General features: G+C 38.8%; 1 protein-coding gene across 1 annotated transcript in view; it reads right to left on the bottom strand.

Annotated features, from left to right (window-relative positions):
• The window catches only part of LOC142103361 (vomeronasal type-2 receptor 26-like), a 50,924-nt gene that overhangs the window by 5,798 nt on the left and 31,656 nt on the right, over positions 1–13,470 (bottom strand). The window contains exon 4 of the mRNA XM_075187423.1: positions 12,363–13,184. Coding sequence (XP_075043524.1) covers positions 12,363–13,184 — 822 coding nt within the window. The remainder of the gene's footprint in view (positions 1–12,362; positions 13,185–13,470) is intronic.

A 13,470-nucleotide genomic window follows, 5' to 3' on the forward strand; every position in this document is an offset into this window, starting at 1 on the left:
AGAGTTTAAATCTTCAAGTTATTAAGTTATTAATGAGTTGGATGTAACTCTCAACATTTTATAAAAAATTAGAAGCTTAAACGTTATCCAAATCCATCCAGTGAAAGGCCCAGAGCAGGTTCCCTGTGTCAAAGTTCTGATCAGCATACACCAACTGGAGGTTCGACTGGGACCCTAATCCCCCTAAACCTGGCCAGAAACCAACTCAACCACCTTCCGTTGGTTTTATCCCAATCAGACCAGGGGTGTCTGAATGCATAACTGAATGCAAATACAAATTTTAAATATAAGATATATAAATATTAAGTAAACCGTGACTTCAGCTAACCTGATTTACACCTTTCTTCCAGATTATTGCACTTTCATTGATTAAAAGCTGTTGATCTTCTTCAGATGATGGATTTAAATCACCAACATCTCTTGTCATCACTTTAAAGTCTCCTGTCATTATCCAATTTAAAATACAATAGGAACTGACAAAATCTCCATTGTTATCAAAACTTATAGGTGATCCATCTTGAAATGAAAGTTTTATAGTCTTCAAATAACGATGTAACTTTAAAACAAAAGATTAAGTGAACCTAGAGCATAATTTAGTTGATTAAATATGCATGTTATTCCATAAATAATTATTTGTAATAAAAAATTTGGCAAAAGCTTCTTTTACCTGTATAATTCTATAAAGCAAATTGTTGCAATCATATACGAGGTTGAGTACTGTGGAATTTGGAGTACAGTTACATTTAATTTTCAAGAGAAGCTAAAGTCCATTCTTTTCTTTGTACTTACATTTTTTCCACAAACCTTTTAAATGGAAACTAGATCACCTTTACAGGCAGGGCCGTCATCAGATGGGTACAGGGAGTCCTAATGAGAGGGTCTCGGACCCACCAGGGGGCCCGCCGATGATCCTGACCTTCTCTTCACTGGCCCAGCGGTAGAAAGTTGATGGCAGCCCTGTCTCCAAAATAGTTAAATCCCAAAACTCTGCTAACCGACCTGCCTCTAATATTATCGTCAATGCGTTTGTGACACTTGCTAATAAAGTTTGTATGTTCAGTAATAAGGCCAGCAATGCCACGGGGAAGATGGGACTTGTAGTTCCAATTGTTGCTTCTGTTGCTGATAGCAGCCCAGGACAGAGTTGAACATGGAAAATAGCTGACAGCTGCAGTGCATGCATTAAGTTCAGTGAGAGTTGAACTAAATCAGCTCCTACTGCAGGCTAAGGAAAGTATGGAGGCGGACAAAAACTACAGGAGAGACTGTAGGGGCTGACCCAAGCCAGGAGACAGGTGATACACCCAATATGTGACAGAGACCCCGCCTCTTATAGGATAACCCTAATATCAAAGTTTTTATGTTTTTCTAGAGAGAACTACAAAAGACACTGCAGGAATCAGGTTAGACAAAACAATCCATTTCAGAGACCCTTAATATTATTGCATAATACAAATATCACAGACCCCACCCGGCACCCTCAGAAACTACAAATCAGCATAGGCTGCAGTGGTAAGTTAGGTAAGACACTCCACTACGTTTAAGAGACACCATTTAGAAGTGTTTCTAAGCACATATATAGTTTTAGTCTTGTTTATGCAGAGAAATCATTCAAATAAGGTCATAAGAGTTTCCTTTAATTTATTTGTGCTGGGGAAGGAATTGGCAGCAATCTATTATCAATAGTATTAGAAGCACTTTCTAAGGGAATGGTAAAGATCTAAGAGGCATTTGGGGAGGTCTGGGGGGCATGTTGTTGTTCAGGGCGCTATGGCTCCATGCTTAACCACTGCATCCACCAGCCCAAGATGCGGTAGGGGGGCTGAGGCACAGCTAAAGGAGGAGGGGTAATGTCCCGCATTTTCATTTGTACTGGGCCCCCAGAATTTCTGATGGCAGCCCTGCCAGGGTGATGGTTAAATATAGGAGGTCATACAATCTTAGCAGATAAAAACATATGGAGGAAAAATATTTTCAAACGGTTGTCTTGAAAAAGAAACTGTTGGTACAAATAAAGGGTATCACTAAATACAATAATACACAGCATTGTACACTAAAACAACTAGGCCAATATAGTTATAACTAGTTTTTCAAAAATGCATCAGGACCATAAACAAGTTAAATGTATAAACTTCATTTAAAAGAATGGTATGTCTGGTACTGTTGACGGAACCAGACTTTGTCACCTATAAAGATCCCTTCTGATTTGGTCAGTGCTGGAGAATTGATCAGTCACACAGAAGTCTGTCAAACCAACTCTGTTTATGAAGCTATAAGTACTAGTAAATAAAAAAATATTGCATGCTCAACTTTTTTTTATGCTTACATTGTGTAATAGTTAGCACATTTCTTTTTTGTACACTATGGGGCGTATTCAATTGTCGGCGGAAATGCCGAAAATCCCGCGGTCCACGCACTATTACCGTTATTACGCTAATAGTGCATGGAAAAACCGTTAATACGGTAATTTTCTCGCTGCATTTCAGCTCGCGGCTCACTGAGCCGCGAGCTGAAATCCAGCCAACTACTACCTTACGGTAGTAGTTTTTACACGGCGGGACTTCCGGAGAATTGAATATGCCCCTAAGTCTTTTAAACATCTCTGCAAAACTTCTGCTCATGACCCCCCATCTTTTCTTGTCTTGTAGCCTGTAGTATGGACACTTTGTTATCTCAGTTTGCAGTTCTTCTTTCAGCACAGAGAAGAATTTGCCATTGTAATCACAATTACTGCAACTGTGCCTTCTGCATGTAAATTATTCTAACTAATTTCATTCTGATACCAAATACTTCTATAAAAGTTACATTACTTATTTAAAGGCATCATTATTTATTTCCCATTTCCCTTCTTTGGATTATTTAATTAAGCCTTATCTGTCCCTGCCTTACAATTCTCACCCACATAAGCCCTACTTCACCTTACCTAAACTAATGCTGCGATACGATTGGACACTTAGGTCTATCCATACTTATGTATAGATGATCCTTGCAAATTACTTTCCCCAGTATAACATAATACAATGGTTATAAAAGTATTATATAGTTGAAAAGAAAACAACATAATCAAAAATGAGCTTATAATATTATACTGTTGTCTTGACAGCTTTGTAGCATATTATCATTTATCTGTGTCTGCGTCATAGTCCATGTAATACAGATTTCCATATTGCTCTGTTGAAGTAGTTTTCACATTCACATTGACAGTTTCCCTCTTGGAGCATTTCATGGACATGATTTTCTTAGTGGTCAATATCAAAATCTTGATGTATCCTTCAGGTAAAAATTTATAGGCCTGGTTTCCACACACATAATACAGCCCTTCAAAGACGAAGATGACCTCCATTGGCTATGTCCCATGCAAACCATTTCCAGGGTGCTAAGGAAAAAGGGACACAGTATCCTTACATAAGCTGAATACATGCTAAACCATTATCACACTTATTCCCAGTACATCGGGTTACTTTATCCGCACCTTCCCATATTCTAGCTACAGCCTCCCCTGTTATTTGAAACCACAAACCAAGGAGCTTGTGTCCACCCTAAGATGTATAGGGCAACCTTGGTGTTGTTACATTTTCCAGGAATTAAATTACCCGTGTTTTTCCATCCTTCCTTAACATTTAACTGTTCTGGTATCACTGGTGTAGCTAAAAAAGGACATTGTTTGCGATGAAATGGGTGAGTGAGTGCATCTCCAGCAATCAGAAAATGTCCCTGTTTCTGCAAGCATATAATGCATCGGAAGAAATCTATTGTCCAATGGGTTCTGCAAGTGTTTATGTAACTCTCTTATTCTACGATTGTGATATATTGATCCCTCATCCAGATCTCGTGTGTGAGGATCCAGATAAAAGGACCAGACTAAAATTGCAATTGCAAAAGACATTAGCCCAGCACAGATCACTACTTTAGCAAGAGTGGACTCCTTTTGTCCTGACAAATTTTTACCCATTACTTATCTTTTAATGTGTCCTGTTAATTTTCTTGCAGTGTGAAGTGTGGATCCACGAATCTCATCCTTCCACCTTCACTGAGGTAGGTGTAGTCAGCAACACTTGAAAAGGGCCTTCAAACTTTGGCTCAAGTCCTTTTTTGACGTGGCTCAAGTCCTTTTCTGACGTGTTTCTTTATGCATACCCAGTCCCCTGTGAGTTCCACTGATCTGATCAGAATCTGGAATCGAAGCAAAAACCTGATAGTAGATTTTGGTTAGTTCTTTCTGCACATTTATTATATGGTCAGTCAAGTCACCATGTTTATGCTGTAACTGCTGAGGAAAATAGCATCCTATCTTAGTAGGAGTACCAAACAGTATCTCATAAGGGGTTAGTTTGATTTTGGTATTTGGGGTATTCCTTACAGAGAACAAAGCTAATTGTAAATATTCCAGCCAAGTTTTGTTAGTTTCAGCCATCATTTTCTGTAATTTCAATTTAATAGTCCCAATTAATTAATTACCCTTTAAACTTTCCTGCTAATTTGAGGATGGTAAAGGGCTATGTGATGCCCACATCAGCTAAGATGTGGGCTAAAATCTCCCCTGTGAAATCTGTACCTCTGTCACTTTCAATGACTTTGGGGACCCCATATCTGCAGACCACTTCAGCCACAATTTTTTTCGCTACACTTTTTGTGTTCACTGCCATACAAGGCCATGCCTCCGGCCAACCTGAGAAAAGGTCTACACAGATCAGGACATACTCATAGCCCGAGACCTGTGACAGCTGGATAAAATTTACCTGTAATCTTTGAAATGGGTAATGTAGGGACCCCTAGGGACCCCTAAGGTTAAGTGTTTAAACACTTAACCCGACATTGCCACCTTAAAGTTCTATTAACAGACGTCGTAATGACATAAAGCTGCAAGGCCGAAGACTTGTTCAATCGTAATAACTACTTGTCAGCAAGGTGATCCAATTGGAGATCTCTACCGTCGGCTTAAAGATAAGTCTGTTTCTTTTGACACACTAAATCGGATTTTACTTGTAAGACTTCTTCATGTTGGTTTGGTGGTAATCGTGAAAACGATTACTACCGGTCTGAATTCTTTATGGGTTTACCTGCAGACCCTACAAAATCTCTGCTCCACCAAATTGGGTCATAGTCATGATCTACCCCAAAAGCATAGTGTGAGTGAGTGTATATATTGACTGTCTGCCCTTCAGCTTCAATACAGGCTGAGGTCAAAGCCGCCAGTTCAGCTTGTTGGGCTGAACATTCTGAAGATAGTGGTTCCTGAATCAGTATGTTTGCTTCTATTGTGGCTACATAACCTGTGTGTGGGGTGCTTTCTGTGTAGTACCATGAACCATCCACAAAGAGGTGCAGGTCAGCCTCAGGTGTTGGAGCATCTCGTATGTGGGGAGTGCTGGCTGTCTCTTGATTCATTAATTCAAGACAATCATGACTGTCACAAAAAGAAAAAGAGAGGTTTCATAATCAGGTAAGGCTAGTGCTGGGGCACATATGATATCCTCCCTTAATTGTGACCAGGTGTTGTAATGCTCCTCAGTAGAGGGCAGTAAATCATGTTCTTTGTTGTCTTTCAATAGGTCATACAACACCTGCAATTTTTGTGAAGCATTGGATACTCACTCGCGACAGTAGATTATGAGACCTAAGAAAGAGCAGAGTTCATGTGGGGTCTGTGGACACTCACCTTAAGCTATGGCTGTTTTCCTTTCTGTTGTCAAGTGTCTCTTCCCTTCAGAAATGCAGTGTCCCAAAAAGTGTATTTTAGTCTGCACTAGCTGTAATTTATCTTTGCTGGCCTTGCAACCAGCTTGTGCTAAAAACTTTAAGAGAGAGATGGTATCTTCCACACACCCAAACCCATTATCACAACACAGTAGCAAATCATCTACATACTGCAAAAGTGTATTATTTCAGTTTAAGGGGGCCCAAGATTTTAGAATAAAGGCCATAGCTTCTGAGAAGGCTGAAAGGGAAGGGGCCCCTCACTGTGGTAGTCGTGCCCAGCAGTACTAAAGCCCATCATATGTGAAAGCAAGCAAAAGCTGGCTTTCAGAGTCCAGTGGAACCGAAAAGAATGCATTAGCTAAGTCTATGACTGTAAACCATCGGCCCTTAGAAGGTATTTTATTCTGCAAAGTGTGTAGATTGGGGACTATAGGACTGTCAATTACCATTCTCTTATTGACTTCCCTCAAGTCATGTACCATTCTGTAGGTGATAGGTTCACAGAGTTTGTGTCTTTTCTTTACGGGGAACAACGGAGTGTTCCAGGGGGACTAGCAGGTTCTAAGGAGAACTGCCTGCACATATGCTTGAATTTGTTCCCCAATTGCCTTTTTCTGACCTGGGTTTAAAGAATAATGTTTGATTGTAATGGGTACAACCCACGGTTTCAGTTAGATAGTTACTGGGTCAACTGACAATAAACCAACATCCATTTTACCGTTTGCCCAAAAATCATATTGTATTTCTGCCAATATTACTAAAGGTACTATAAACAGAATGTTTACTTCTTGTGGAAATGTCTGAGTGAACATGAACATGTCAAAAGCTGTCTGTGCTTTAAGTCCAGCACCTGAGGTGGGAAACACATATCCATTTCTGTAAGTCATACTGGCTTCCAGAGTGGACAGTAAATCTGTCCCTAATAAATTGACGGGGCAAGTCTCAGACACCAACACCTGAGCCATTACTGATTTAGCTGGAGATGTGGTTACAGTTACAGGTTTAGTCTGTTTGAGACTCACAGGTGTCCCATTCAACCCAATTGCAGGGACTGTAGTAGATTGTAGCAAGTCCTTAGATATGCAATCTGACCTAATTACAGTTCTGGCTACCCCCGTATCTACTAAAAATGAGATTTCTTGATTGTTTATTTTAAGGGGCAAGGTACACTGGGGACCAGTTAGGTCTCTTGCAAGCATGGGCATTGTGGACACAGCAGGTCAGTGTTCCTATGGGGAGTTATCAGGGTTGGTTACACTGTGAACGGGTGTTCGCTGATTTTTATACTGGTGGAATTCTGAACAATTATGTTTAATGTGTCCAGGTTTACCACAGAAGAAGCACAAACCTTTTTGCCTTGCTTCTACACTGGAAGGTCTGGACTGGTTGGGTCCAGTTCTGGGTCTAGCTCCCATCCCTGTCCCTATCCCCCACAATTTGTGTCAGCTAAATAGACCGGCTGGGGGATGCTCTTTACCTTTCTCTCGGTCCTGTCTCTGTAGTTTTGTTCTATAGCCCTGAGTAAAGTAAGCAAGGTGGTGAGTTGCATTGAACTGGCCTCTGGTCTTCTTCTATACAGTTCTACCTTAATTTTGGGGTCTAGGATGTTAAGAAAAGTAGTCTTAAAAATCCTTGCCTCCCTAGATTTTGTTATAGTAAAGATCTGTGTGATTTCTCAAGACGTGGTCATAATAGCCCTGTACACCCACTCCTTTCTCTTGTCTCTGATCAACTGCGGCTGGGGCTTGTTGTACAAATTCTGTACAGTACAGTAAACATCTGTGGATCCACAAATTCCCTGACTCTGCAGTTTTCTGATCCTGTCCCTCTTTGGGGGGCTCTGCCTAACTTAGTCTGATTTGTGAGATCATTTGTGAGCAAGAGCAACTGAGTCTCCTGCTGCTACTTTTATGGCCTCTTATAAATGTACCCAGGCTGCTGAATACACAGCATATAGTCTTTGCATATATCTGTAAACTTCCATGAGCAGATTTCTAATATCTGGTATTTCCTTTGCTATGGACATTAGTTTTGTTTCTGATTCATTTACTTCACCATGACTATATGCAGGGGGGGCAGAGGGTTCCCTTGATTTCAAATTACCTGGCCTATGGGTCTGACATTCTGCAGAGTTTCTAGTCTGCCAGTGAAATATTTTGGAATAATCACATTTCCAGGTATATTTAGTGGGTTTTTGGTTACATAATGTGGCAATGTATTTGACAATTAACCTCTGTGCCCTGGGAACCCTAACTAAAAGGGGGCAACCTTGGGTCCACAAAACATGACACTGTTCACATTTTTCAACATTTGGGGGTTACAAAATCCGCAAATAGAATATTCCCAATTTGTTCCCTTAATATTTGTTTTGTTCTTTCTATGTCTTAAGGGGTTATCATCAATTTGCATATCAGTCATCATTTCATTCCTATCATCACATTCCTTCTCATATTACAATAATTCAGCAGTTTCAATCCAAGATTCCATTTTTCTTTCTAGACCTTTTTCATGTATATACTGATTATGTTTCTTCCTCAATTCTCACAACTTATCTGGGACCAATGACCCTCTGGGGTCCAAACCGCCCCTTTGAAATAATTTCCTCGTACCCTTCAGGGTTACCTCGCCATGTATCATTCTTATAATATCCATGGCACTCCGAGGTCCATTATCTGAAAAACTACTTTCCGAGGATCCCATCTTTATCTGGGGCTAACCCGCCCCTTACAAATAAACTTAAGGTACAAGACTTTAATAAGGCACTTTAATCAAATGTATACAAGTTCTTTGTATTATCACTTATTTTGCCAAATAGTAAAAATGGAACCTTCGAAAAACTTTACGTTCTATTTGTCTCCACAATTTTCCTGTGTGAACTATTTAAATGACCTTTGTACCACCAACAGGCAGATAAAATGACCCCCTAAATATAAATGGTTTCCCTGTATGACAACCTAAACAAATACTGTTTATTCTATATCCTTGAGTATTCTTAAGTCTTTACAACAGACTGACAGGTTTTAAGAGATACAGAAATAACAATTACTTTTTTAGAGAAGAATAAGATTTCTACTCACCGCGCGGTTTTGTCGCTCCTAGTTCTGTCTCTCTGAACCCCTCGCAGTCTTCCGAAAAGGCTTTGAGAATTTCAGGTGGGAGCCTCCAAGTACTGTTGACAGAACCAGACTTTGTCACCTATAAAGATCCCTTCTGATTTGGCCAGCGCTGGAGAATTGATCAGTCACACAGACGTCTGTCAAACCAACTCTGTTTATTGAAGCTTTAAGGACTAGTATTTATACAAAGAATATAGCATTCTTAACTTATTTTTATGCTTACATTGTGTGATAGTTAGCACATTTCTTTTTTTGTACACTATGTTCTTTAAACATCTCTGCAAAACTTCTGCTCATGACCACCCATCTTATCTTGTCTTGTAGCCTGTAGTATGGACCCCGTGTTATGTCAAATTTACAATTCTTCTCTCAGCTCAGAGAAGAATTTGCCATTCTAATCACAATTACTGCAACTGTGCACTTCTGCATGTAAGCTATTCTAACTAATTTCATTCTGATACCAAATATTTCTATACAAGTTACATTATTTAATTAAAGGCATCATTATTTCTTTCACAATATCACAATACCTGTATCAATTTTGCAGCAGCCTCTTATAAATTGTATGTGTTGTTTGAGGACCCTACTCCTTCCATTATAAAACTGTGTCTGCCTGCTTACGTTCATTTCCCTTCTCACATTATGGTGTTCGCCACATCACATGTCACTCTGTCCTCAATAACAAATACTTGAATATACAGGTTACTGCCTCCCAAAATGATCAGTATCCATTTCTCATGACATATTCTGTGTATCTGTGATCACTTCAGGACTGGGCTGGGCCGGAGAGACAAAGTCCAATTTGGACCTGTGTAGACTAGCCACCTTCTGTCATTTGACCGCAGATCGTATGATCTCTCCCCCGTCTCTCCCTTCCCATATCTCCTCTCTTTTATTTCCTATGTGCAGCCTCCTCCTGTGCCCGTAAGAGACGCGCGCTACGTGACAGGCACCGTCCCATATGTGTAGAGCAGCAAGAGAGGCAGAAGAGTCTGTCTCTCCAACACAGCGTGGATTGAACAAGGTTATTGTGAGGGAGGTGTTAATATATTGTGTGAGGGACAGCTGGGGGGCGGGGCCAAATGCCACGATTCACCGGGAATCACAGCGTTTGGGAGCTAATTCTGCCCACTTCACTAGGAAGTGGGCACTTCCTAGTGAAGTGGGCAGATCCGGGATATTGCCACACTCTCCCAGGAGTCTGGGAGACTCTCTCAAAATGCGGGAGTCTCCCGGACATTCCGGGAGAGTTGACAAGTATGATCTGTATATATTCAAAACATACAAAAAGAGAGATGCAAAAACATAGCATAATTCGGTTTTAATAAAAGAATATTTAATTATTTTATTCAAAATAAACTCACATTTGTAAATGCATAAAAAACAGACTAAAAACAAATCTCCGTGAGATGTTAAACTCGTACAGATGATATGAGGTAAAGCGAGCATCCAAATCTTAGACAGTTAGCACTCGGAATGTTGCTGTCTTAATCACATCATCAACGTGTTTCAACTTATAAAGTCTTTTTCAAGGTGATGCAGGGACAAGTCAGTATGACCTTTATATACCTTTCCTCCAATAAGTCCATATGTCTCAAGGTTAAAGGTTAAATAAATGTAAACAACACATTCTTCAATTTGACCCGTTTAATTATCTTTTGCTTGAGCGAATCTTGAACCAGCAGCATAGGATTTGGACACAGTGGTGCAAGTGGAACAAGCAGTATAGTGCTGGTTAGCTACAGTGCGTCTGTGTAACTAGCAATAACTTTCTTTAACTAATAATACTAATATAAATAGTACTGCATTAGAAAAATGCTTTATTTCAAGAATTGAGAGCTATTTAAAGCTTCTGTTCTGTTAACAATATCTGTTGACGGCTCTAACAGAACAGGCAGTACAGCCTCAATCCTTGATTAATAGGCTCTCTAACAGGTATTATGGCCGGCGACAACCCTAGTAGTATATAGTGTGAAGCAAAAACAAGCCCTTTTGCTGGCAAAAGCGTCAGGGTTTTTTTACATAAAAAAGGACTTTTTGCACTTTGATAAATCAGCCCATATTATATAATCTATTGCTGTAATATGATATAAATATATACCCTAATATAATGAGTCAGGTATGTTAAATATAAAGGTGCTGTAGGGGGAAGTAACATATAAAATAAATTATTTTCATTGCTTAAGATTTATCATTTATAATAATAAAGTACTGATGGGTTAAGCAACACTAAAAGAGCCTCTTTTTATATTGATAAATATATAATGTACTGAAACCCACCCTTTAAGGATGGGCCGCTACTTATGCGCCAGTGCTGTGTGCTGGCCCCACAGGCTGAAGTCTGCCAGCCAGCCATTGATTTGCTTTAATTATATGATTACCTATAGGTTGTTGCTGACATGTAATTAAGAATTACAGCATAAAAGTTTTCTGAATCTAACCAAATACACCTTAAAAAATAACATAATATATACAGTGATTTCGATAATAAATGTCCAGCAGATGTCTTTACTAGAACAACTCACTATCCAGGTTTCCTTAATAAAAAGTTGAGCTCTATACCTGAGACTATAAATTATATAACACATCTGCACATTTACTGGACAAAAATTGATCAAAGAAGCACTAAAAACATTGCTATGACCTACTGTACTCTATATTGTACCATAAGATCGAGTTAGGGGTACTGTCTCCTGGGGTTAGACGGCTGTACTTCACTCACTAAAGCCAGATAAATCACACCAGTCCAGTGCTTTGGTTTAAAAAGCCTTAGCTAGTTTTATTGGCATGAAAATAAAATAAAACATAAAGAAAATCCTTGCTGTCTGACTTATAACTAATACATAGGCACTCCTCTCTAAAGTGAAGGACCTAGTGTCCCACACATATACAAAACAACAGATCTCACAGGTCACAAATTGTAATATTTTTCAGGAGCCATCTGACCTCCTCCCCAATTATTGAGAGACTGAATGAACTGAATAGCACCCTTTCAACAGCACCTCATCAGGTGAAACTCCTGATGATTAACAACTTGCTAGCTTGTTGGAAAATCTGAAATGGGCCTTTTGAATGGAACCCCCCTGTCTCTCTACATTCATAACCCCAGGGACCCTTACCTCTTTTCATAAAGCTGATAACAATTTTTGAGCAAAATTGCCCAAACACAGCAATCTCCCTGTGGTTTTAAAATAAACAAGACAGAAGCCTGGCTACATATCTGCCCTCAATCACTTTCCCAGCACTTATGTCACAATCGATTTAGAACTATATTTCCAGATTTAAGTTGACATAAACAAATGCAATTATGTATGACCTTCTCATGTTAAAGTATAATTTATACTCTCTATGCTAATGAAACATCGCAAATGAAAATACAATTACAGAATTAAAAGTCTACATCAAGGAGCAATGAGCAATAGAAGCACAGATAAACCCTTATCGCCTGTTGCAGCTGATATTTCTATGAGCACATTTCTTTATAATAAATGGCATAATCCGGTGCCACCAGTTGGAGACCACCATTATTTTATGTTTTTTTGTTACCTGTTGTTTAAAATAGTAGACGTTCGTTTCCACTTTTTGATGATTATTGTACAGAAATAAGCGCATAGTATTTAGAGCATAAGCAGTAACATAGACCGCTAAGAATACTCGTGGGAAAATCCCATCGTATTGAAAACTACGAATTTGTATAATCAGTTCTTTTCCAGAGCATTTATGAAGACGTATGTTGTATAAGGAGCCATAAAAACGACACACTGATTGGTTTGCTGAGCAGCACTGATGGTATAAAATGTAAATACGTTCAAGCAACTTATCTTCAGGGTAATTTTCAGGTTTAATTTTATTAAAGAATCTCAAAATATCTGGTAAATGTATTGGTAAATTGTCAAGTACTAAACTACCATTAAATATACTGACAAACCGGTCCATTAGAAACTTGTTATTTGCCCAGTGCGGATTTAGGACTATGGTCCGGTCACTGAGCACATCTTTCATGTCTCTTAGACATTGCACGAACGTCTGAGAAAAAGTTCCATGAAGTATTATAACTCTGGCAGTAGAATTTCTAATTATTTCAACATTCCTTTTATTTATCAAGCTTTTATTACTGCATGTTTCAAAACTCATTTTTATGGTGAAAGCAACACAGATGCCTCTTCTGGTCAGATATTTTATCATTAGGGCAGTCTCTGTATCTCCGCTGTCATCATTTGAGGCTAAAATCCCAATCCAAGTCCATCCAAAATATTCTAGAACTTTATGTAGCATTGGATAAATACTATGATCACTTTGAAGAGTTTGGAAAAAAGTAGGATAAAAATGTCTGTCACCTAACACAGAATTTGTTGCACCATAGCTGATCTACAAGCATAAAATAAATACTATAAGTAATGTATTTTGTACAGTTTAAAGTTAGGCTGCTAAGCATGCATTTTGGATATATCCTTTGGCAGATGGGACCAATCACAATATGTGGCCACAATAGTCACAATTTTCATTTCATAAATCTTGTATTAAAAGTCAATGACAGTAATTTAGTTAAAAAAAAATATTTTTTTAAAGATAATTTTGTTCTGAATTCCACAACATTTTCTGGGTAGTCTTTAATTAATTAATTAGCCAGGAATTAAAAATGTATAATTTAAGG

The sequence above is a fragment of the Mixophyes fleayi genome, chromosome 10, assembly GCF_038048845.1.
Source record: "Mixophyes fleayi isolate aMixFle1 chromosome 10, aMixFle1.hap1, whole genome shotgun sequence".
Taxonomy (NCBI): domain Eukaryota; kingdom Metazoa; phylum Chordata; class Amphibia; order Anura; family Limnodynastidae; genus Mixophyes; species Mixophyes fleayi.